Source organism: Malaclemys terrapin, chromosome 8 (assembly GCF_027887155.1).
Source record: "Malaclemys terrapin pileata isolate rMalTer1 chromosome 8, rMalTer1.hap1, whole genome shotgun sequence".
Lineage (NCBI taxonomy): Eukaryota > Metazoa > Chordata > Testudines > Emydidae > Malaclemys > Malaclemys terrapin.
This window is the reverse complement of record NC_071512.1, coordinates 242,725-269,729: the sequence shown is the minus strand read 5'-3', so window position 1 is coordinate 269,729 and position 27,005 is coordinate 242,725. Positions and strand designations below refer to the sequence as shown.

At 43.6% G+C, this 27,005-nt stretch overlaps 1 protein-coding gene across 1 annotated transcript in view; it reads left to right on the top strand.

Annotated features, from left to right (window-relative positions):
- The window catches only part of KDM3B (lysine demethylase 3B), a 103,045-nt gene that overhangs the window by 6,032 nt on the left and 70,008 nt on the right, over nucleotides 1–27,005 (top strand). The window contains exon 2 of the mRNA XM_054036861.1: nucleotides 17,526–17,693. Coding sequence (XP_053892836.1) covers nucleotides 17,526–17,693 — 168 coding nt within the window. The remainder of the gene's footprint in view (nucleotides 1–17,525; nucleotides 17,694–27,005) is intronic.

The window sequence follows — 27,005 nt, the reverse complement described above, 5'->3', positions numbered from 1 at the left end:
CTGCCCAGTGCTTGCAGAGAGGAAAGCGTAGCTAAGCTTGTGACAAAATTGTGTGATGTGCCATATCTACTGTTAATTAAAGACTTGTTTAATCCACCACATGGTCATCTGTCCTCACATTGCCTATTGTGGCTAAGTTTACTGGCTGAGAGGTTGACAATAGAGGACACGTGGCGAGCTTTAGAGTCTGCAGAGAAAGTGACAAATAACTCTTGTCAGACCCCACTCAACATCAACCTGGGTTTGATTTACTGCAAATGTGATGGAGCCTTCTTAACCGATTTCGTACTGAACATGGAATTTGTGCTGAAGCAGAATTTCAGTGGCGTTTTAGAGGCAGTCCACTACATCAATGTGGGCAGCCACAAACCATGACGCATTGTTGAGGAGTGCAAAATGACGCAACCTCCTGGAGGTCTTTGTCACTTGACCGGATTGCATACACCAAATATTTATAGTGATCATGAAACCATCATGGTGGCAACTGTAGAAATTAATATGAAAAATTAACATTAGAAAATTATGTAATATATTCTGGGGTGAGCATAACCGTTCCCCTTCCGTTAAGATAATGGTAAGAGAGCCATTAAGTTCTTTTATGGAACCAAAAAGCTGAAATAATAGCAAGCCTCCACCCAAAATACAAGCATGTGTCACTTCCCAAAACAAAAGCACATGCAAAGTATGAGGGTGGATTTTACTTAAATCAAATTGATTTAAATCACTAGTCAGGAAGACTCAATTTAATCATGGATTTCTACATAAAAGTGCATTCTTTTTGGTTGTTATAACCTTAATACACATTCTTCACAACTCGGAGATGTAGGTTTCATTTTTAGAAGGTACACACTATACATTTTTTTTAAACGATTTATTCTGAAAACTTTTCACATTAGTTTTACAGCTGTATCAGAAAATGAATGATTGCTTGGTTATTTCATTTACCAAAGGTAATTGGGAGGTGAACTATCTGCTTCAATGATTTCATAAATAGCTCCAGTGCAACAGGTTAATCATTAATATTTGGAGGATTTTCTTGCCATGCTTTGGTAGGAGGAGAACATCAACAGACAGACATTTAAATTGTTGTTTTAGTTAAATAAAACAATGTTATGTAGTCTGGATTTTTTTCTTCAACAGCAAACATATAGTATTTCAAAAATTCATATGCTTGTTTTGTTAAATTTAGTTAAACATTTAAGTTTTTTTAAAATCAGGTTTGTTTTTGTTAAAATTGTTTTTAACTAAAATAGTTAAATGAAATATTTGTTTAAAAACAAAAAAATTAAATTGACTATCAGCCAGGTCAACGTGAGAAACTTAAAACATTGGTTTCTGCAGTTAACCGAGTCGTCTTCACCTTCGTTTTCCTGTTTGTTCATAATCTGGAAAAGAAAAACAAGCTTTCCTGCTTTTCCAGGTCCCAAACAATTTCTCAATTTGAAATGAATTAGAATATTTTCTTCCTTTGGACTTTCTACACCAGCAGAAGCTACTGCTGTTAAAAGTGAGATTATCACTTCAACAGTCTCTGAATCCAAGTGTTTAACTGACTTCCTCCAGTTCACTGATGTGACTTTCTTTAAAACATCATCAGCAAACATATATTTCTTGAATGGTTCACCCTTGGCTCTGAAGTTTATTATAGTTTGCATTATGGAGGAATGATTGCTGGATGTCCATGTCATAGCCAACTACTCTTCTTCAGCAGTTAAGGTTTGACCCTGGTACTGAGTATTGAGACTATTTGCAAGAAAATGAGCTGGAGATAGTGCTTGTTCCATTAGCTGTTTTATTGCTGACGCTGTTGAAATTTGGAAGTAACTGAGTGAGATCTTAAAAAGAGAAATATGCAATGACAGAGTTAAATTACAAGTATTAAAAAAATGATTTCCCTGCATTTTGTTCAGGACTACAGAAATAGGCTTCAGGGTACTCAGCATGTGTTCAACATTTCTCTTAAGCCCAATGTTGAGAACTTTGGCTCTGACAGTGCCATCTACTTTTTCACGATTTTGTTCACAAACTGTCATCAGATTAGGCCACTTCTTGATATAGTGCTCAAAACAGTCCACTACTGAGTTCCATCGCATGTCTTGTGGGAAAGTTAGAGTTCCTCCCACTTTTTTCAGAGCAGCTGCTGCAAAGTGGTTGTTACAGAAGTATTTTGCGCTTTCAAGAACATTAGCCTTTATTTCTGGAACACTGAAGTCTTTGGCTTGGGATGCTCTTCACTCTCCTAAATTTCTTCTCATCTTGGATACGTTTGCAGCATTGTCTGTGACCAAGCTGCATGCTAGACATTTGAATTTTTCCCCACAGTTTGTTATAGCTTTTACTGCTATTTCTTGTAAGTATTCTGCTGTGTGCGCATTTCCTGATGCATCAATTGTTTCTGTAAGGAAGACATTCTCTTCTTCTGTTGTCACACAAGCACATTGTGGACATTGCTCCACCCATCAAGACTCAGGTTAACAATTTTACGCTCTAAACCTTTTGCACACTGCTCAATTTCTCTTTCATACACTTTATCCAGCAATTTGCCTGCAACATCTGCTCTGTTGGGTGGACTGTATCCTGGTCTTAATGACTGAACCATGTTAATGAAGTGTGCGTTCTTAATCATACGGAAAGGAGTTTGTTGCATAAACAAACTGGGCAATTTTGTAATCAATTACCTCTTTTTGTAATCTGCTGGTTCTTATAATAGACTTATCTATGGTTGCTTCTGGATGATGGAGATTTTTTTTTTTCTTTTTGCTACAGGTGATATACTGTGGCTATGTGACATACATGTTGTGACTGAAACACTATAATTGGCAGATAACTCTGAAACTATAGAAAATGATTGTGATCTTGAAGGTGGCTAGTCTTCAGAATCCTGTATGTTGAGGATGGAGTCTCTTAAATAACTGCATTGACTTATTTTGTTTATTATTACCATACTGCTCATTTAGTGTTACTCATTGCATTCACTGACACTCAGTACTACTTTAAAGGTGAAATTGTAAAAGGAAGATCTGCCTATTTCAGCTATTTATTTTTTATCACAACTGCATCAAAAATGATAGTACCATAGAGTAACAACTATATTTTTTGCTCAAACATGAGAATTCAAGAATAGTCCAGAAGGAAGACAGGCAGTCCTTAAGAAAGAAGTATGAAATGAAAGTTTACCAACCTGAAGATCCTGCATGTTCAGACATGTTCCTTTTATCATCTTTAACGCAGCTTCCTCCTGAGTGGTAACAGAGGGTCTGGCTGGAGAATCTTGCTTGCATGCTCGGGGTTCTACTGATCGCCATATTTTGGGTCGGGAAGGAATTTTCCTCCAGGGTAGATAGGCAGAGGCCCTGGAGGTTTTTCGCCTTCCTCTGTAGCATGGGGCGGGGGTCACTAGCTGGAGGATTCTCTGCGACTTCAAGTCCTTAAATCACAGGATTTGGGGACTTCAACAGCTGAGTCAAGGGAAGGGGGTGGGTCAGCTTTTGTGGCCTGCATCATGCAGGAGGTCAGACTAGATGATCATACTGGTCCCTTCTGACCTTAAAGTCTATGAGCTAATTTACAAAAACAATGAGGAGTACTTGTGGCACCTTTACTTGTTTTTGCTGATATAGACTAACACCGCTACGGCTGTGAAGCTAATTTACAGATGATGGCATCTATAGTTGGGATTACTTTGCATTTATCAGCCTTGAATTTCATCTGCCGTTTTGTTGCCCAGTCACCCTAGTTTTGTGAGATCCCTTTGTAACTCTTAACCGTCTGCTTTGGGCTTAACTAAGACACTCCACCTGAATTGGCAGAGGACCTGTGGAGGTTTGTGCACCAAAAGAGATCGCAGCCAGTAGTGAAGAAGATGGAAGCTGATCACCATGAGCTTGCAAGTATAGCTCTGTATGAAATGCGTGATGGGGAAAAGGGATTCTAATCTGGTTGGCAACAGTTTTGAACAATTAAAAAAAGCAATAAATCTGGTTTGTAAAACAAGAAAAATTGGCAATAATGGAAAAATTAAGGGAGGCTGGTGATGTGTGTGTGATAATGGGAGGGGAGGATGGGGGAGAATGGCCACAAAAAGTATTGTTAGAAACATAAGGTTAGCCAGGAGAGAGTATCCCCAATTTGGGATAGGAGGGACACCAAGTTGAAGGAGCAAAGCTTGGAAATACAGGGATCCGCCCGACAATTTTTGGTTAGGTCTTAGTGGTAAACTATAACGGTTTTGATTATTGTGTGTAATAGGATCTATGAAATCCATGGGAGTAGAGAACACTGACTCAAACATAAGTTACTAGACTAGACATGCTAACAAGGCTAGCGAATCGGGGATCCAAAACTGAATCACCTAATTGGTCTCAAATGGAGACAGTGACAGGGATCAGAGTAGCAGCCGTGTTAGTCTGTATCCGCAAAAAGAACAGGAGTACTTGTGGCACCTTAGAGATTAACAAATTTATTAGAGCATAAGCTTTCGTGGACTACAGCCCACTTCTTCGGATTCTTCGGATGACAGGGATGTGCACCTATGGGAAAATGGACCACTGAAATTCAGGCAAGAAGTCTTGATAGCAGTTATAATAGTGGATGAGTGTATTTGGATTTCATTATGGCTAATTATAATAAATACCTGGAAAGGTGTATTAAAATTTCAGTCTGTGGAAATTCCCTTAAAAGTTGTCTCCTCTGTACATTTTGTGCAACAAAGGGAAGAGTTGAAAGCTAAGTTAGCTACCTCTTTTTTGAATTTCCAGGCTTTATATATGTTCAGGGTTGTTCCAGAATGCCAGTGCTATCAAGGTTTTTTTTCTCACATAAGTGACTAGTAGGTACTACCTAAATTCCAGATGAATAAATATTTTTGACTTAGCTGTACCTTGTTTTTCTAATATTTCCTGTGATAAAAGATGAATACCCAATAACAACTCCCATATTCATAAGGTTAACCAAAGTTCATTTTGAAATATTACATAAAGTACAGCTCTGACAAAATATTCAATACCACTTCTGCCTTTAGCATTCTTTCTTTCTCACTAACAGAGTAGTTTCAGTACAGAGAACTGGCAGTCTCTGCCTGATTGCCTGTATGCGTTTGGTGTGTGTACATATATATGTATAAGTGTTTGACCATGCAGGCAAAAAATCCAAACCGAGAAAGACCTAATTTCTATCCTTTACTGTTTTTATGTGTGGGACTCAAACAAAAAGGAAGGTGGCCATACACAGGAGAGAGGGGAAACACTTAAAACAAATTTATAAACTTTATTAACACTAAGAGGTAGATGATGGTTCTCTTTTTTGTCAAAGGAAAACATTTAAACAGTAAATAGGGACATGTATAAACCACTAACAACTGCAGAAGTAAAATTATTAGAAAAATTTTTATGTAATATTTTGTATTAAACATAGCTATTTTGTAAAAATAATTGTTGTGCATAATGAACACTACTCACAGGTTATTGCCTTTGGCCCTGTCCCCTTCCTCTCCTCCTCAGACGGGGATGGATACTGGTTGTAAATGTCTCTTGAGGAAATGCAGGTACACGTCCTGCGGGGTTTCAGTGTCTGATAGACTGCAGTTTTTGGACTCCAGAAGCCCCAGTATTGTCCAATTGGAAAAGTTTCTAGAGGAGGATGCACACACTCCACAGCAGCAGCTGGAGGCAGAGGAGTATGAGGAGGCAGGCGGGCACTGCACTCTGTCAGCCACCATCCTTATTAATGGATTCGTTAAGGAATGCTCCTGTTCTCTGTTATGTCTTTCCTCCTCAAAAAAATGGTCAAACAGTCTCTGTTCCTAGCCAAGGGCACTTGCCCTGAGAAAATCCTGATGCTTCTGGCTCCTCCTCCTTCATTCCAGGAAGCAGGTCCTTTGTAGAACATAAGAACGGCCATACTGGGTCAGACCAAAGGTCCATCTAGACCAGTATCCTGTCTTCCGACAGTGGCCACTGTCAGGTGCCTCAGAGGAAATGAACAGGTAATCATCAAGTGATCTATTCCTTGTTGTCCATTCCCAGCTTCTGGCAAACAGAAGCTAGGGACACCATCCCTGCCCATCCTGACTAATAGCCATTGATGGACCTATCCTCCATGAATTTATCTAGGGGAGGGAGGGATAGCTCAGTGGTTTGAGCATTGGCCTGCTAAACCCAAGGTTGTGAGTTCAATCCTTCAGGGGGCCACTGAGGGCTCTGGGGCAAAATCAGTACTTGGTCCTGCTAGTGAAGGCAGGGGGCTGGACTCGATGACCTTTCAGGGTCCCTTCCAGTTCTATGAGGTATATCTCCATTTATTATTTATTATTCTTTTTTGAACCATGTTATAGTCTTGGCTTTCACAACATCCTCTGGCAAAGAGTTCCACAGGTTGACTGTGCGTTGTGTGAAGAAATACTTCCTTTTGTTTGTTTTAAATCTGCTGCCTATTGATTTAATTTGGTGACCCCTAGTTCTTGTGTTACGAGAAGTAAATAACACTTCCTTATTTACTTTTGCCATGATTTTATAGACCTTTATCATATTCCCCCTTAGTTGTCTCTTTTCCAAGCTGAAAAGGCCCAGTCTTATTAATTTCTCCTCATACAGAAGCTGTTCCATACCCCTAATCATTATAGCCCTTCTGTTCCTGGCTGTTCCCTCTCTGGGGTTCTGGTCCTGTCCTCATGCCGGTATGGTTTTGCTGTCGGGAGCCAAAGGTCCTGCCAATTCAGAGAATTATGTTTTCAGCCTTGGGAAATAGCTGAGAAATCTCCTATATAGCATGATTTTGCTGTAGAAGGCCACAATTTTGATAGTTTTGAGGATTCCATGAATGTAACTTGTCTCCACCTGGTTCTCATTCAACTTTTGCAGCCCATAAGCAAATAGCAGAGACAAATAATGGTGAGAAATTTATTACTGTTTTTAATTGCTACAAATCATTTTATCATATTAAAGGGTTTTACAAATTTTAAATTTTAATAACTTTTGAAGGGCTTCTGGTGAAATAGGGAAATTTCTTCTAGGGGCCATGTTAATTCTTTCTATTTTGTTCCTTTAAAGGTTGGCCAGCATCTTGCGCACTGGTTTTCAAAGTATCTGTAAGGCCCCATGGCTCTAGAACCCAGACTGTACTGCTACGAGGCAGCTGACATCCAGGTTGCCATCTAGCAGCAGCTGTTTTTCCCCCTGCTCCAGCTGGTGTTTTCTGTATGAGTCTCTGTGGGACAGTGCATGCAGAAGGGGCCAAATATCAAGCTTTTTTTTTTTTTTAAACTTTCCACTGAGAGGAATATGCTCTTACTACAGTACCTTTAGTGAATGTTATTTGAGTGCTGGTCCTTGTGTATTCCACCATGGGTATGCATGCACCTGAGACTGGAGATTACTAGGCAAGTAGTGTCAGTTGGTCCACATCTGTGCAGTTGCTCACCTTGTGTTCTATATCCAGAGTGTAAGGGGCCGTGCATACTGATGCCTCTCCAGTACTTTCTTACCACTGCATGACCTGAGTCAGCATCCTCTGGTGTCTAGAACTGATCCTCTTCAACATTCTTTTCTGTAAATATTTAAAAACTTTATACTCTTAGTTAGAATCCTCACTACGGAGAATCCTCTGGCCTCTTGGAGTGGGACTTAGATTTATGCCTAGGCTCCTGGGCTTTAAGAATTGTGCCTCCTGCCCCTGCTTCTTTTCAGTCAGTGACGACCATTTTTCGTCAAAGAAGCTCACATCTCCACTAAGTGAAATGTGTGCTGCTGCTTTCCCATCTAAACTCATCTGGCTGAAGAACTCTGGCTTTGAAGGCACCTAATGGAGTGTGCCATGAGGCCTGTCAGTTCCAGGCTGAGGAGATTCCCCTCACACTCCCTGGTAAATTGGCCTGAGACATTGAGGAGGGAGCTTCCTAACTCTGCCTGAATCAGGAGTTGGTATCGCTAGGCACTCACAAACATAAGAGTAAATCCCCTCCTAGATCTTCTAAGAGAAGGGATCCCTCCCCAATCCTGCCTACATTGGGTGAGTCTTTGTGTCCTTAATTTAATGCTTTAAACATTCACCAAGCCACCCTTTGAACCTCTGGCTACCTGTTCGATGCTTCACTTATCTATGAAGGTGGCCTTCCTTGTTGCCATCACCTTGCCAAATGGGTATGTGAGCTAGAAGGCGAGGCCCTAATGGCAGATACTTCTTATACTAGATTTAATAAAGACAAGGTCTTGGTATGACTACACCCGAAATTCACTCCTTAAAGTTGTTTCAGAAGTTCACATAAACCAGACTATCCCCTTACCTGTGACCTTTCTGAAGTCTCTAGTGTAGAAAAGAGACTTCATTCCCTCGATGTGAGGCAAGCTTTGGACTCTTACCTACAGAGAACAAAACAAATCAGTCACCTAGGCTATTCCATGACTTCCCAGAGGATCTCCCAGTGGATCTCTGGGTGCATCCTACTTTATCAACTGGCAATCCTTCCTCTCCTGCATGTGTACAGGCTCACTCTGAGAGCATAGCCAGCCTCAGTAGTGTCGCTCCAAGAAGTACCTCTGCTTATCATTTGTGAGGCAGAAGTATGGTATTCCATCCATGGATTCAGAAGACATTACGCCTTGGTCCAAGCTGCCTCCTCTGCCGATGCATTATTTGGGATGATGGTTCTGCAAGCGGCCATAGTACCTATATCCTTGCCACCATTCTCCTCTTTGAGTACTGCAGGTCTGTCACCCACAGTAGAATATGCATAGGGACCACATCTTGAAGAATTCTAGTTTTGAAGCGCCAAGTAACCCCTTTTTCTGGAATGTTGTTCCCTTTGGCAAGTGGAAACTCCCTGTTGTATGGGGGAAGAGCAGATTATGGGACAGGCAGCATAATTTTTTTTTAACTGAAACAGATCTGTGCTGAAGTAGCAGATCCTTTGCTAAGAGTGTTTTTTTTTTTTTTTTCCTACCAAGCAGGACTCCATGTGGATTGCAAGGCGTGGGGACCATCTTTGTCCGAGTAGCAGATTGAGAGACCCTGGGGCACAATGATTTCTAATTGGCAAAGTGTTTTCAAAAATTTGCTTTTGAAACACACATACTCTGTAGTTGTTGTTCATCTGAAATGAATAAAATGATTGATTTTATAACTATTTTGCTTGAGCAAGAGAGGGATGGGGCAGACAATGTCACAGTTCAGCAAGGAACTCCATGACACACAGATACAGAGGAGTGCATGCCATGTGGAGATGGATGGCAGGAGAGAGATCTCTTGATCATTACCTGTTAGGTTCACTTCCTCTGGGGCACCTGTCATTGGCCCCTGTCGGCAGGATACTGGGCTGGATGGACCTTTGGTCTGACCCAGTATGGCCATTCTTATGTTCCATATAGAAGAGGACGACAAAAGTAGTTGCATATTCAAATACTCTCAATGTTACAATTGGGCATTTAGCAGTACGAGAGGATGTATTGGTTGGGAGGACTGGAGTACTTTGACTTACCAGCCTTGGGTTCTGGTTCCTGCTGCAGCGCCATTCCACCCTATAGTCATTCTCTGGCTTTAGTAACAGGGTTCTCCAGATATGGGTGGAGAATCACCTCATTGCCCATCTTGTCTTGGGGGAGGGTAGGGGTTAGAGAAGGCAGCTCCATGATCCCTTCTGCCTCTTCACCCTCTCCCTCCTGTGCTCTGCCAGACGGTGAGGCCAGTTGGCTTTATGAAGACATCGTGAGGCACTTCAGGGTCAGTATTGGAGGTGCTGGACAGCACCTGGTCCAGTTCCTCAAAAACAGTGATGTCCCCAGCCTGACTGACTGGAATATCTAGCCATCCAGTACAGGAACTTCAGATACTTCATTCTTTCCCTGCACTGCTTTGCTGTCCGGTGGATGTCTGCCTGTGCCAGCCTCTCTGTAATCTCACTGTAAAGGTGAATATTTCAACTGCTCCGTCCAAAATTGTGGAGTAGAAGGTAGTCTGCCCTTATATTGAGTTCCCAGGTATTGTTGGTGGGCCAAGCGACTGCTTTTGGCGCTTCCTTCATGGTACATTGGTATTGCTGTGAAAATAGTATAATAGGAAGTTGTTGTTCTGAGGTGGTTAATACATGTTGGACATTTTGTCGATATTGTTTATGCAGGATACCACCAGACATTAGTTTAACTATAAATTCCTTTATTGATTTCAAAGGCTAAATGCTATTTAATGCACATTTAAAGCACCCGTATAAATGTTTAAGCAAACATCACACTCATACCAACATACAGTTGTAAGTATCCGATCTTTGCTTATAACAGGAGTAGGCTCAGGATACTGAAATCCATGTTGGCTGGGTCCAACATGGACAGACAGACGTTAGTAATGAACTCTTTAAAAGCTCACCTTTTTATACCTCTTAACAAACAAGTGATGCAATTGCTGACTTTAACTAAGAACCAGTTTTGTGCAGCTTGGAGTTGACCCTTTTTCTTAGGCTGAAGAAGACAAAATTTATGACTGGGCCTCTTTCATAAGATAACATTGGTATGTTAAAGGTTCATTACAGAACAACTTTTAACCAGTTTGTAACCATCTTCTATAATTTAAAGGCTTTTTTTGAGGACTTTTCCTCCTGTCCTATCATTTACCTTTCAGGTTCAGTTTTTCTAATTAAGCCACATTCTTTCAAGGCCTTCCCAACACTACTAACAAAACTTGCACTTCATGTGACCTACACATTTTTTTTTCTCTTTTAACTAACTTATCCTACAGAACAGCACACTAGTCTGGGAGCATACAGGGGATAGGTACCTTTTATAGATTGAGTAAGGGTCAGGAAGAAAAGATTTCAGTGCATTGTGGAATTGGAAGTGCAGGACTGCTGAAAATTGAGTCCTGGTACAGGCCCCATAACCTAGTCCACGCTGCAAACGCATGGTTACAGGGGCGTGCTACACCCTTAAGTGTTCACTTACCCACATGCCTCAGGTACTCAGGTCTACTCATCCTCTGCTCATCTTCAGAAACGTGCTTCCAGGGTTTCCGTTTGGATAACGGTTTATGGCACAAAATCCTGCTTTGACACGTTTATAGTTGCTAGTGTAGACAAACCTTAATTGACTTGATCAAGGTTGTGCAGAAAGCCTGTGAAGGCAGGAAATTGAACTGGGTCTCTGGCTAGCCTCTAACTATTGGAACATCCTTCATTTCAACAGATAAAATTTCAGACAGTTACATAATTAAGGTGATTCAATTTTAGGAATGTCATTTGTATGTTTTTCCGTTTTGCATGTTATATAAAGACCTGAAATGTAAATTTTTTTCTGCTTGTTTTACCTTAGGTTGCATTTACCTTAGACCTTTTTGAGAGCACCAACAGGCTACCAATGATTTTACTACCATATGATCATGCTTGTACCATGTCTAGATTTATTTATTTAGTGTCTGCATAGTCGACTAGCCAAGTGATGGCAGTGGTGTGATGCGATGCAGTTCTTCTAGGCCACCGCTGAATCTAGTCAGCAGGCATTCATCGACAACGTGCATCATCGTCTGTGTTGCACCACAGCTGCACAAAGGGCGGTCACGAAGGCCCCAGTGATACAGGTTGGCTGCACAGAGACCTTGCCCAGTCCGGAACCTAACAGGGATCATTGGCGACGGGGCAGGTCAAAACCAGGCGGGCAAATTGTGGAGTTGGCAACGAGGGACTGGTTTGGGATTATAACAGATATCCATTCCTCTCGCCAGAGTGTTTCCGCCCTAACATCCTGGTGTGGTGGATGAGACCCTAATGGGTGACGTAATGGCAAACATGCAGCTGGTGGTTTAAAAAGGTCATTGTGCAGTGGCAGGCTTGAGTTGGCGAGTACTTTCTCCAGTAACTTGCCAGTGGCAACCTCTTGTCTGATATGAGGAGGAGCAATATTGCTCAGAACTGGGAGCCATGGGAGTGGAGTCGGATGCAGGGTGCTGGAGATGATACGCATGGCGGCAGGTAACTGTGTAACCACCAGTTTGTTGTGTGACGGTTGGCTCCATACTGGTGTGCAGTACTCCGCCACCGAATACGAGGTGGCAAGAGCTGACATCCGCAGAGTTGGACCATGAGCACCATATGACAAACCTGCCAGTTTGCTAAGAAGATTGTTGCGCATCTTAAATTTAGCTGCTGTCTTCTTCAGGTGGGCATGGTCACACCTAGATAGACCGGTTCTACTTCATGCTTCACCTTCTGACCATTCAGATAAACATTTAGTTCTCTGCTTGCGCTGGCGTGACGAAGATGGAACAAACTGGAGACTGTTTTTATGACGCTTGGCTGGAGGCACAAAGTCTTACAGTAGTTAGCTAACTTTGTCGTGTCCTGGTTTAAGGTGGCATCAAGCTCGTGGAACGTCTGGCCCTGGGTACTGCAACAGATGGTGTCTGCGTAAATGAACTTTTGTGACTCCGTTGTTGGCAGGTCATTGATGTAAAGGTTGAACAGGGTTGGCAAAAGCACAGAGCGCTGGGGTAACCCATTGCTCTGTCTCCAAGCACTCCTCTAGATGTGGTGTAAAACCAGTGTATCTGTTTGGTGTCTTGTTTACATGTGTGCTCCTCCTATTGCTGCTATGTATGGAGCTGAATAACTGGTGGGAAACTGCGGTGTTGAGGGGTAAACCTACTGTTGACAAGACCATGGTCTTCCATGGTATATGAGACCTGAATGCTAATGTAAGTAACCAGCTGAAAAAGAACTTGTCGTCTTCTCAGGCCTTCCAGCTGCCTTCATACATCACAAAGATGCAAAAAAGGGGCAAGCTCAATTTTAGTACTTTATTGGCTCTTTAGTGTTCCCCTTTGTTGCAATAAACTAAACAAAGGGTTATACAGCTTTGTCAGGCTGTCTCTACACTGCAAAAATTGGGTTCCTCATAATCCTTGGTAGAATAAGCTTTATTAGAAACTGTTTAGTGTGGATAGAGCCTAAGGGACACTTACTCCATAGGGTGGGGAATTCAGGAACTTGAGCAAGTCTCTGCTTGTCTCACCCCAAGCAGCAGCAGTGGGTTTCTATAGTTTGCTAAGGACTTGTGTACACTAGTCTCTTTCAACAAAATTTCCCAGCACCAGCAGTCAGGTAGTATAAACAAGACACCATTGGTATTCTTATACCTGCTCTGAGCAGAGTTACAGTGTAAAAATGCTACTGGCAGCAGGAGTCCTTGTCTAGACTAGTAACCCCATCAGTGGTAGATATGGTGAGAAACTTTGGGAGAATAAAGGCTAATGTAGTCAAGGCCTTACCATATTATTTAATAATTTTCTCCTTCAGACTCAGAACTGAAGATGAGATCTAATTGTCTTAAAAACCTCTGAAAACATTTTTAAAATGTATATCTGGATAAATCAAGTCCAGATGTAATAAATATTCAAATTAAGGTGTTTGGACACCCAAAACGTCTCTCTTGTTGCAGCACCCTCACCATGGCTTCTTGACATTCCAGCATGTGCGGTATGTTGCTGCCTTCCACCTCTCACATGCAAAGAGTGTATTATGTTTGTTCTCAGATCTTCTTGGCTTTGTCTTTACTTCTCTCCTCTGCTTGCCTTGCAAGAGTCTCTTCTTCCCTTTGCACAATCTCCATGTTATTGGCATCAGCTTCCTTCTGTGCAGCTCTTGCTGTCTTGAACAGCCTCCATGTGAATCTGCATTATACATCACTTTGCAAATAGTCTGAAAATATGATTATTGGTGTATGTGTATCTTTGTTATAGCCACACAGCAATCAATCCACACAAGTATTTCAGGCAGTCTTTACAAGTCATTCTCTGTTTTGTGCATACTCAATGCCAGCCATTTGGGGCAAAATAAAGAACTTATTTTCTACGCTTTGAATGTGGACACTTGAGAGTACAACCTGTTGGTCTCAGGCTGGTTAGCTTCTTCTTTATTGTGCTCCACTGTTTGGAATGGTAGCCTCTGCCACCTCTTCCTTGCATTGGTTGGCCTTGGAGAAGCTAGCTAGCAGATTTTCATGAGAAAAATAATCTGTTTGATACTGGTTCAGAACCAAAAATTGTGTAGCTCTCTATAGTTACATACAAAAACTGTACAGACTGCACACATGTCTAAATTAAGTATCCAAAGATGAAGGAAAAAGGAAGAGGGAAAACACTGAGGACGTGTCAGAAATAGTAACTGTTCCCACCACTTTGTTGCTTATAACTTCTTGAAACTTCTCACCTTCTGAGCTAGAATTTTCTAGCCTTGATCTCCACCAGAGAAATTATTTTTTAAAAAAGCTATCTGAAAATGATGGGAGGGGAGGGGGAAGAAATGTATAATGGGAAAAATTATTTTGGCAACTTTTAACAGCCCTTCTAAAGTAGAAATTTGGCAGGGTGCAAATTCTTGTAGAGTAGAAGTGCCATTCAGTATTCCAGTGAAAATTGGCTTTCATAGGTTGAATTGAGGAAGGTAGCTTGCGTGCACCCACGCATCACTCTGACTAATATTTGTGTCCTAAATTAAAAGGGCTGCCTATATATGCATAGCTAATTTTAGTGATGTAGAATTCTTAGGTGCTAAGGGAGTCTAGGAATTATTTAGGGGAGCACCTACAAATATTATTTCTCCTGTGGAGCTCAGGAGCTTTTTTTGGTGAGAGGTGGGGAAGCATGGGTGGTCTCCAGCTTCTGTCCTTCGCTGTTGGCCCTCAGGAACGTTTTGTCAATTAGTAAAAGTCTTGATTGTAACGTACAACATACCACTGATGTTTTGCACTCTCAGAAGCGTTCTTCCATCAGCCTAGCTCGGGAGGGTGGTAGTGTTACTGCGCTGATGGAAAAATCCATTCCATTGACATAAGCTGTGTCTACAATAGAGGTATGGTGGCATAGCTACAGCGCCTTAGCTATTCTGGTATAGTCCCTGTAGTGTAGACATACCCAAAAGCTTGGAATGCAGCAGCATTAGTGTTTGATTTTGAGAAGGTGTGATGTTGTTGACATGAATTGTGACCGTATGGATCATTATTGCAACCAGGGTCCTATGGCTGCACCAGGTCTTGTACAGAGGAGGTCAAGTGGGGTATCTATGGAAAGGTTGTAGTTTGCTGGTTATGATTATGCTGTCTGTCTGTGTGTATCATTTTTGTATTTGAAGTTATGAATATTGGCTGTGTACTTGTATCTCAGTGTGTTTGATTCTAAGGCCTTGGCTACACTGGTGCTTTACAGTGCTGCAACTTTCTCGCTCGGGTGTGAAAAAACAGCCCCCTGAGCGCAGCAAGTTACAGCGCTGTAAAGCGCCAGTGTAAACATTGGCTCCCAGCACTGTAAGCTAATCCCCTTGGGGAGGTGGAGTACCTGCAGCGCTGGGAGAGCTCCACATGGCAGAGGATATGAAAGGCTCTGGAAACCACTTCATTTTGTCTTCTACCCTGCTTCTTACCTCTGGAGGAACTTTCCTACAAACTGAAGCTTTGAACAAAGGACTGAATGACCCATCCCAACTATGGATGTACTCCAGAGACTTGATTTGGACCTGCAGTTTATTTCATCGCTGCCACAAGCCTGAACCAAGAACTTTGTCATTACTGTATGTAATTGATTCCATTTAACCAATTTTAGCTCTCATCTATATTTTCTTTTTATGAATAAACCTTTAGATTCTAAAGGATTGGCAACTGTGATTTGTGATTTAAAATCTGATTTGTATATTGACCTGGGTCTTGGGCTTGGTCCTTTGGGATCGGGAGAACCTTTTTTCTTTTACTGGGGTATTGGTTTTCATAACCAGTCATCCCCATAAGGAGCGGTGCTGGTAGTGAAACAAAGGAACTGGCGTATCTGAGGGAATTGCTTGTATGACTTCTGGTTAGCCAGAGGGGTAAAACCAAAGTCCTCTCTGGCTGGTTTGGTGTGCCTTAGTAATAAAGGAAACCCAGCCTTGGGCTGTAACTGCCCTGCCTCAGGCCTGGTCTATATTGGTGGGGTGGGGTCTGTGTGTGTCTCTGTGTGTGTCTCTGTGTGTGTGTGTGTGTGTGTGTGTGTGTGTGTGTGTGTGTGATTTAAGTTGCACAACTTCAGCTATGTGAATAATGTAGCTGAAGTTGACGTACTTAAATCTACTCACCGCGGTGTCTTCACTGCGGTAAGTTGACGGCAGACGCTCTCCCATTGACTCCGCCTGCACCTCTCGCCCTGGTGGAGTACCGGAGTCGATGGGAGAGCGCTCAACGGTCGATTTATTGCATCTAGACTAGACACAATAAATCGACCCCTGCTGGATCGATCACTGCCCGTCGATCCAGCGGGTAATGTAGGCAAGCCCTTAGTTGTGTCCCGCCAGAGACCACTTCGTTACAGAAGGCAGTGTCCTTTTAGTGGTTAGATTAGGGACTGAGACTCCTGGATTCTGTTCCTGTCTTCACCACTCAGTGTGTAACTTCAGACTGGTCACTTCAGTGTCTCCGTACTTCCATTTACCTGGCTGAAAAACAGGGATGCTACCTGAGAGATTGAGGGTTAATATGTTAAAGTGCACTGCAATTGTATTTTAGGGGAGGCTTAATATATTACAAAGTTTCTAGTGAGTAGATAAATCTGGATAATCCCAAACACTGACAGAAGTGTGTGTCCATATTTTAGAGAATGGAATAGCAGTGCCCACCCAATGTAAGAGAAGAATTTCCCATTTAGAGTATGCTCTCTGGACATGAAACATACTTGATTGAATAGCCTTTTAACAATTTATCATAACAGTTGGGCAAATCTGTTGGAAACTTAGGGTGGGTTTGAAAGCAGTTAAAAATCCATATATTTGATTAAAGGTCTAGAAAACATGACCTATGAAGGAAGATTGAAAAAATTGGGTTTGTATAGTCTGGAGAAGAGAAGACTGAGATGGGACAACAGTTTTCAAGTACATAAAAGGTTGTTACAAGGAGGAGGGAGAAAAATTGTTGTTCTTAACCTCTGAGGATAGGACAAAAAGCAATAGACTTAAATTGCAGCAGGGGTGGTTTAGGTTGGCCATTAGGAAAAACTTCCTAACTGTTAGGGTGGTTAAGCACTGGAACAAATTGCCCAGGGAGGTTGTGGAATCTCCATCATCGGGAGTTTTAAAGAGCAGGTTGGACAAACACCTGTCCGGGATGGTCTAGATAAAACTTAGTCCTGCCAGGGGACTGGACTAGATGACCTCTCAAGGTCCCTTCCAGTTCTATAATTCTATGATCTTTGAGAGGCCTGTTTGGAGTGTTACTTCCAGCTGGATTTTTAGGGTAAGGGGGCAACTGGTGCATGTCTTTCATATCTCATGGAAAGATACAATACCTGAAATTGGTGGGGTATGCGGGGGAGATGAACTCTTTCCAATTTTCTGTAGTCACCATGCACTTCTCTGATTTGTCTCTTTGGTAATGTGTGTGGTAGCTAAGCAGACATGACGATCTAATATTGATATGAAGCATGTGTTCTCAAGTGATACTAATTTTCCTGACTAAAGCTGAAGTCTTTATCCATGTGGGTTTGTAGGGTTTCCACCCACCTACGGTGTCTGAAACATGTTAAATATGTTTTTGTAGATCTTTGTGGAGTTTGATGGCTGCAACTGGAAGCAACATGCCTGGGTGAAAGTTCATGCTGAAGAGGTCATAGTGTTGCTGCTGGAAGGGTCACTGGTATGGGCTCCTCGAAGTGATCCAGTTCTACTTCAGGGAACTCAGATCTCACTGGCACAGTGGCCTGCACTGGTAAGTATTTGGCCAGAACAGTGACACTATGTAGGGAAGTCATCTCATAACTGAGATTGTGGATATCTTTGCTATAAACCTTTTGTTGCAAAGCCACCTCTTAACATTGCCAACTAAGCTGCCTGAAATTTCTAGGAGCTGTAATCCAGAAAAAAACGTGGGAGATGGGAAAGGTGCAGAGGGGACTTGGACAAGATCTATGTAAACTTTGAAGTTGTGAGAACCTCTGGGTTTTTCACTCCCCCCCCCTCCCCCCCGAAACGGTCTCATTTTTTAAAACATCTTAGGGCTTGTCTACACTTAAAATGCTACAACAGCACAGCTGCACCATTATAGCACTTCAGTCCGACGATGTAAATAATCCTTCTCCTCGAGACAGTAGCTAGGTTGATGGAAGAATTCTTCAGTTGACTTAGCGCAGTCTACACAAGGACTTACGTTGGCTTAACTATGCCACTCAGGGATGTGGATTTTTCACACCCCTGAGTGACATAGTTATGCTGACATAATGTTTTCAAGTAGACCAGGCCTTAGCTTAGCTCATTTATTATGAGGTCCCTGATAAGAATCTCTCTGATATAACTTGGAAAAGTTTGGGTTAAATTTGGAACTATTTTTTTTTTTTTTTTCAAACCTCTGAACCCTGTTGGCTTTATAAAGTCTGCAGAGTCCCTGGAAGACTTCATAAAAGATTGTTTCTTGAGGGCCTGGTCAATACATAAAAGTTAGGTCAACGAAGCTAGTACTGTCAGTGAAAAATTCACAGTCCTGAGTTCTAACCTATGCTGACCTAATGTCTGGTGTAGATGCAGCTAAGTCGATGGGAAAATTCTTCAGTCTACCTAGCTGCTCCCACTCGGAGGGGTGGATTACCTACAGAGTTGAAAAACTCCTGTTGATGTCGGAAATGTCTTCACTACAGTGGCGTAGCAGCAATGCTGTAGCTGTGCTGCTATAGTGCCTGTCGTGTAGATGCGGCTGTAGTCTCTGGCTGAGATTTCTTGCAGAGTCTGTAAATGCCCCTGGGTATACTTAATCTGTGTGGCTTGCATTCCTCAGGAGAGCTTTTGAGACAAGAGATGTTAATGGCTGGCAGAGCAACTAGCAGGGTATTCATAACTTGTGGACTGTAGTGCTTTCTGAGGCAGTTAGATGTTTGAGCGCTACAGGATCTAATGCCGTGTCTAGACTTGGGGGAGGGAAGAACGGGGGGGGGGGGGGAAGAGGTAGTGGGGGTGTGTTATTTTAATCATATTAATACTTGTTATCTAGCATAATTTGAAATACCACTTAGCAACTAGTTTAGACAGTTTAACATGTTTAGAATGGTTAGCCAATCTCTCCCTAGGTTAACTTTTGTGTGAATTTTGTTTTTTTAATAATCAGATTACATACATGAACAAGAAACAGAGCAGTGCAAAGCCTCTCTAGCTCACTAACTCAAGGGTTCTCAAACCAGGGGTCGGGACCCCGCGGGGGTCACGAGGTTATTACATGGGGGGTTGCGAGCTATCAACCTCCGCCCCAAATCCTGCTTTGCCTCCAGCATTTATAATGGTGTTAAATATATAAAAAAGTGTTCTTAATTTATAAGGGGGAGGTTGCACTCAGAGTCTTGCTAGGTGAAAGGGGTCATCAGTTTAAAAAAAAGTTTGAGAGCCACTGCACTAACTGGATCTGACTCTTAATTTGCAATTGACTTATTGGTTTAGTTATCTTGGATACAGGGCAGCTTTTAACATTTTAAAATTATATAAACAAATTTACCAAAATAAACTTCTGAGAAATAAAACTGGCATTTGGCTATTGATGAAAAGATTATTAGTAGCTCTTAAGGCTATGAGGGTCCCCTGTGTCTGGACACCCACCTGTACAAGGTCCCCAGTATGCCCAGGATCCTTAGATTCAAGATCTGCATGGCCTGCTCCCAGGCTTTCTTGGTCAGTGAGGACCACAATATGTTCCTCTATTGCCTTGGTGAAGCCAAGTGCAATATCTGCCAGATCTTTCCTAGATGAACCTGTCAGGCCCATGAATTCAGGCTTGGAATATTCCTCATGGACCACACAATGAGGCCACAGTCCATTCCTGACCTGTCAGACACCCCCCCCGTGCATTGGCCAGAGACACTGAGAAGTACCTCTGCGAGGATGTTGGCTTCTGGCTCTAACATCAGAGCACAGTTAGACCGTCTCAAGCAGATGTGAGGGTGGTAAGAGCAAGCACTCCCATAGGAAACATGAGAAATCCCCTTCCCAAGCTCTTATGCAAAAAGAGAGGACGTCCTTCCTGACACCTCTTAGTCAGGTGAGTCTCTGTGCTGGTATGGGAGTGTCAGGAGTTCACAAGGCATATGGTACTGGTGTCCTGTCACCCAGGGGCAAACCTGCTCCCCAAACTGTCTCTAGTTGAAGGGATCGGACCATCCTCTGGCAAAGGATACCAGTGCTGAGAGGGAAGGAGTTGGTACTGAGGACTGTGGCTTATCTGAAGACAATAACACTGGTGGCACCAGTGAGACAGAAGTCCATTCCACTCTCCAGTATCCAGTTAGATGCACTACTGTGGAGGATATTACTATTTATACAAGCCCCAGAATCGCTGATACTGGGCTTGTCTTCACTACCAGGAGATTGATGCTAAATCGACAGCAGAGTGCTCTGCAGTCAACTCCAGTACTCCAGCTCCCCAAGAAGAGTAAGGTAAGTCGACCGGAGAGCATCTCCCGTTGACACAGCACAGTGAAGACGCCTGTTGTAAGTCGACCTATGTTACGTCGATTCCAGCTACATTATTCACATAGCTGGAGTAGCGTAACTTAGGTCGACTTACCCCAGTAGTGTAGACAAGGCCACTGTCAGATCCAGTCCTAACCAGGGATGTCCCTAAACTTACTGGTACAGTTGAGGCACAATAAGGTCTCCCATACCAATGGCACTGCCAGTTGATACAGAAGCTTCCTTTTCCTCTTCATTCAGAGTCAGTGGGAGAGCTTCCCCAACTCCTCCAAGATAGGGGTCAGCCCTCACAGAGGCTCCAAGATCTCATGAGCACCTTCCCTCTCTCATGGGGGGTGGGGGGTGTAAGTGTGTGGACTCACCCCTGCGGCGCCTCTTGCTGGTCACTTCCGGGAATTAGCTCATCCCACCTCCGGAGCACCCTCTGCAGTCTAGTGTCCCGCTGCTGCTTGGCCCCCGTGTCCGTCCTGGACCCAGTGCCCTGTTGTCTGGGGTGCTGCCCCCTGGCAGTACCCCCACAGTTCTGGGTCTCCCTCCCAAGGGAACCCCTATCCCCACTTCTCCTCAATGTTCGGCTACTGCCCAGTCTCTATCTAGCCCCTGTTCACTGGGGCTGATTGCAGTATCAGCCACTCATCACAGGCAAAGGGGTTCGGACCTGCTGCCACTGCCTACCCGTGAGCTGCCCCCTGCACCCCCCAGTACCTATTAGCCTTATGGTAGGCCGCAGCCTGGGGCTTTCCAGGCTGGAGCTCCCCAGCTCCTCTGCCTTTCCCCAGCCCTGCTCCACTCAGGTACCCTGTCTCTAGCTCCCTGCAGCCAGGCCCATCTCCCTCTACAGTTAGAGGGACTCCTGGCTCCCAGTCTTTTTATACTGGCCAGCTGTGGCCTGATTGGGATGTGGCCCAGCTGTGGCCACTTTCCCAATCAGCCCAGCTTTTAGAGCTGCAGCCCTCTCCAGGGCTGCTTTCAAGCCCTTCCAGGCAGGAGCGGGTGTCCACCCTGCTACAGGGGGACTACCCAGTTCAAGACCAGCGGTACCCTTCTCCACAGGGACCACCTCTTCTCCGCTACATCCCTTTATACTGGTCTTATATGGGTCCCAGGGACCCCACTATGTGACAGCTTGAATCTATAAGGTCACATTAGGAGTCAAGACAGCTTGCCCCATACAGGGAAGAACCTCAGCCCCTTAAGAAACAATCTAAGAAAGAGGAGCAAGCTGACTAGGTGGCACCGCTTGCCACTGTGAGGGTATCGTACTTGTCCCCAAATGAAGCGATCACATCGGCCTCATTGTCACTGCCTAACTACAGAGAGTTTCAGGTCTCCCTGAGCAGAAATATGGATACACTCCACGGCCCCCTGGAGGAAGTACAGGACACCCTATATAAGCTACTGGATATTTTCCAGAGTGCTGGTCCCAGTAAGGTGGCACTGCCACTTAATGAGGCCATCTTTGAATCAGCCATGATGGCCTGGCATACTGCAGCCACTTATCTGTTCTTTTCAGAATGGAAGCATGAGAAATATTTTGTGCCACCTGAGGAACTAGTAATCTGCCACCTTAACACCCGACTCTGAACTCTTTAGTTTTGTAAGCTGTCTCCAAATGAAACAAACACCCAAGTTGGCACCCACTGATAAGGCCAAACATTTAGACTGCTTTAGGAGAAAACTTCACTGTGGGGAACTTACTGTTCCACATAGCAAGTTATTAAGCTTGAATGCTGCAGTATGATTTCATTAATTACAATAAGTTCTTAGAATTCACCAACAAACTCCCTCAAGATAGACTTCAGTTCCAACCAATTATCAATGAAAGTAAATAATTCTAGCTAGATCAACCTCCAGGCCTCAATGGATGCATCAAATTCAGCCTCCTGCTTGATGGCAACTTCCATAGTCATGAGATAGGCCTTGTGGCTCCAGTCCTCTGGATTTCCCAAAGAAGTCCATCCACAGTGGTGGATCTGCCTTCTGAAGGAAATAACCTATTCGGTTAGAAAACAAGTGAACCTTTCTATTCCAGGAGTGGCCAACCTGTGGCTCTAGAGCCATATGCGGCTCCTTGTATAGGCATCGACTCTGGGGCTGGAGCTACAGGCGCCAACTTTCCAATGTGCTGGGGGGTGCTCACTGCTCAACCCCTGGCTCTGCCACAGGCCCTCCCCCCACTCCACCCCTTCCCACCCCCTCCCCTGAGTCTGCCATGCTCTCACTCCTCCCCCCCCCCCTCCGCCAGAGACCCCTGCATGCCACAAAACAGCTGATCAGGAGGTGTGGGGAGGGAGGAGGAGGCGCTGATTGACGGGGCAACCGGTGGGCGGGAGGCACTGGGAGCGGGGGACGGGGGGAGCTTATGGGGGGGCTGCTGATGAATTACTGTGGCTCTTTGGTAATGTACATTGGTAAATTCTGGCTCCTTCTCAGGCTCAGGTTGGCTACCCCTGTTCTATTCCATCAAAGACTTAAGAGCAACCATTCACTTGCAGATATCTGTACATACTCCAGCACTGCAGAGGAAATACCCCAAGGCTCTGTATCACAGACAACAACCAGCTCCTCAACCATTCTACCATCAAAGGGCCATGGGACTGCCTAGGAAACACTGGAGAATTCAGCCTCGTAAACGCAATGTCCTCCCTTTTTTCTTTTTCCAGACTCAGCCTCCCACTAAAGAATCTTTTTGATGGGACTTTCAAGAGCTGCAAGTTAGTCCACCTGTTGCGTTTACCCATTCATTCATTTCTCTATCCCTCTTCAGGGACCCCTCTTATGAGAGGATGCGCTGACTAGTAGAGTCCCTGTCACGCTTGGGAGCCATAGAACCAGTACAGCGTAGCACAGAGGAAAATAATTTTACTTAAGATATTTCCTTATTCCCAAGAAGAAATGAAGCTGGAAGCTATACAAGATCTCAGACAGCTGAATGTCTTCATCTGCCACTCATGTTCAGAATGATCATGCTGGTCTTTATAATTCCTTCACTAAACAAGGGTGACTGGTTCACAGTTCTCAGTTTAAAGGATGCTTATTTCCACAAAGACATCCACGCTGCACACAGATTCCTGAGATTCGCTGTAGGCCCTAGACCACTACCAATACAGAGTGCTTCCCTTTGGCCTCTCAGTGGCACCAAGGGAATTCACAAAGATCTTATTGGTAGTGGCAGCTCACGTACCTCACCAGGGTTTGTCAGTGTTCCACACCTTGATGACTGGCTGCTCATGGGGAAGTCCTATAAAGAAGTACAGACAACATCCCTATCCCTATTTAGACTCCTAAATTTCTTAGGGCTCCAAGTAAATGTAGAAAACAAATACATTTGAGCTCACATGGACTATAGATTTTATTAGAACAGCCCTATATTTAACCAGAGCCAAAGCATACCTCTCGCAGAACAGATTCCAGGCAATGAAGGACCTCTTCACTCAGCTTTGGCAGAACATGCAGACAATAGTTCAAGCTTGTTTTAACTTCCTAGGTCTTGTGGTCATGTATACATGTGACACCCCTCGGAAGACTGTCTTCCATGTCTACAGGCATGATTACAGACAGTCTACGTGCACAACAAGCACAGCCTGGACAAACTGATCTTGCGCCCCCACAGAGTTCTGACCTTGCTCTCCTGGTGGAAGATGGGTAGGTGGTGTGCATGGGGGGCTCCCTTTGCCCCTCCCTCACCCACAAAGGAGATTAATTACAGACACCTCTCTGCGAGGATGGGAAACCTGCCTCAACTAACATGCAAGACAGGGTATCTGGACCCACCAAGAATCCCCTTTGCACATATACATTCTGGAGTTGTGTGCCGTTCAGAGCCTGCAAACGATACCGACGGTTTATTTGAATCCTGCATGTTCAAGTCATATTGGAAAACTTGACAATGGTTTGTATCAACAAACAGGGAGGAGCAAGGGTCACACCTCTTGTCATAGAAACTGTCAATCTGTGGAACTGGTGCATTAGCTGCCAGATCACCATCTCAGCAGTGCACTTCCTAATGATGCACAGCACATTGGTAGACAGCCTCAAAAGACTTTTCTTCAAAGACCAAGAGTGGGAACTACATGACTGGGTGATATGAAAATCTTGCCTGACAGGAACCCCACTGCCGAGATCTCTTGGTGTCTCAGGAGAACAAGAAATTCCCCACCTACTGCTCCAGAGGGGATGCATTATCATTCACGGGTCAGAACTGCTGATGTACAAATTTCCTCCCATCCCTCTTTTACTTTGCATCCTGAGGAAGATCAAATAAGATGGAGCATTGGTGATCCTGATTGCTTCAGTGGCCTAGCTCTGATTCCTGAGCATTCTTTGGATGTTCTTGGGTCTGTGCAGCCATATTCAGCTTTTCCCAGACCTACTGACTAAAGACAAGGACAAACATCCAACATCCCAACTGAGCATCCTTCCGTAAGAACAGCCATACTTCAGAACAAAGGTCCATCTATCCCAGTATCTTGTCTTTCCACAGTGGCCAATGCCACATGCTTCAGAGGGAATGAGCAGAACAGGGAATCATCAAGTGATCCATCCCGTTGCCCATTCCCAGCTTCTGATAAACTGAAGCTAGGGACACCATCCCTGCCCATCCTGGCTAATAACCATTGATGGACCTATCCTCCATTAACTTATCTAGCAGTGTGGTATTTGATGCAACAGTCAAGGATCTTGGACTAATCCACAGGGATTATCTTTTTCTTCATGCTTTGGTTCCTGTTTCCTGGAGGCTTGGTTGGCAATCACCACAGATTGATGGGTCCTTCAAGTAATCAAGGATGGTTCTACCATTCAATTTCAATACATATCTCCTTTCCACCCCTCTTCCTGATCCCTTTTCAGGGACCATTCTTATGAGAGTGCCGTTCATCAGGAAATAGACTGATTAAGCTCAGAGCAATAGAGTTAGCTTATCAGGGAAAACAGAAACCTTTTCCAATATCCTCCTATTTCCTCATATTGAAAAAGAGAGGTGGCTTGCATCCGATTCTAGACCTCAGGAACCTCAACAAATTCATTTGGTATGCCAAGTTCCACGTAGTAACTCCCGCTTCAGTTGGATACCATGGACTGGTTCATTACCCTTTACTTCGATAGAGGATGCTTATTTTCATGTCAGTACTCTTCTCCCCCCACCTGCCCTCCCCTGGAAAGGTATAAACATTTTATGGCTGTAGGGAGTCATTACCAATTCTCAGTCCTATCTTCTGGAATTTCATCAGCACCAAGGGTGTTTACAAAGTGCCTATCAGTAACTGCAGCCCATCTAAACAGACAAGGATTTTGTATGTACCCTTTGCTAGACTACTGGCTTGTGCAGGGGAAGTCAAACACAGATCATAGTGTCCTCCAAGAAACTGATGCATTTACTTTTATCCCTGGGTTTGAGGATTAACTTTAAAATGTTGAATCTGATTCTGTCATAATCCACAGAGTTCATCAGTGCTCCTGGTCTCGCTAGCAGGGAGATTATCCTTCCTATTGGACAGATTTCAGATAATAAAATACCTGATTCTACACTTCAATATTTACCCTCAAGCAACAATAAGGATGTGCCTTAAACTTCTGCGACATATAGCTTCATGTACATTTGTAACCACATTCGCCCAGTCACGTCTCAGACTGTTTCAAGCTTGGTTCAAGTCTGTTTACAGCCCAACAATTCAGGATACATCAGTGAAAGTGCTGATTCCAGCTCAAATTCTATCCTCGATGAAATGGTGGAGGACAGAAGAAAGTATATGTGCTGGAATTCTCTTTGCCCCTCTGATTGTTCCAAAGCTTTGATAACAGCTGCATCCAAGATGGGCTGGGGAGCATATATAGAGGATGGTCAGACACATGGTCTCTGGTCCCATCTAAAAGCCTTGATTCACATAAATGTATTAAAATTAAAGGTGATGAGATTAGCTTGCAAAGCATTTCTACCTGTTACACACAGTTTTTCAATCCAAGTTCTCATGGACAATTGCATGGCCTCCTAGGACTTAGAAAGGGAGGTGCAAGATGAAGCCACTCCCCCCCCCCCCTCCCCCCCCCCCCCAAGGAGCCATAAAATTTTGGGAATGGTGCATTCAGTGTCACAATCAGTCTGACAGCTCTTCTCTTTTTGGAGAGAAAAATAGTCTAGCAACCTCACTAAGCAGGACAATGTACTCTTCCCATGAATGAAAATTTAAAATGTCAGTACTAAATTGAATTTTCCAAGAGTGGTGGCTTCCCCAGATTTATTCAGTTCTAAACAGAAAATGTCTGATATTTTGCTCTTGAGCAGGAGAGAGTCAGCAATCTCAAATAGATGCATTCATGATTTTTTTTTTTTTTTGGTCACACCATTTTATGTATCTTTTTCCTCTGATCCCAAAAGTGTTACAGAAAATAAGTCATGAAAAAGCTCAAGTTATGTTGGTGGCTCTTGCTCGGCTTCACCAGTTTTGGTTCTCAGATAATAAATTTATCACACTCCCAGTTTAGGAAGATGTTATCACAGAGTCACAGTCTGATTCACACCCAGTCCTCATTGCATCTCACGGCCTGGGTGATATTTGAATGCTCTCAATAGATA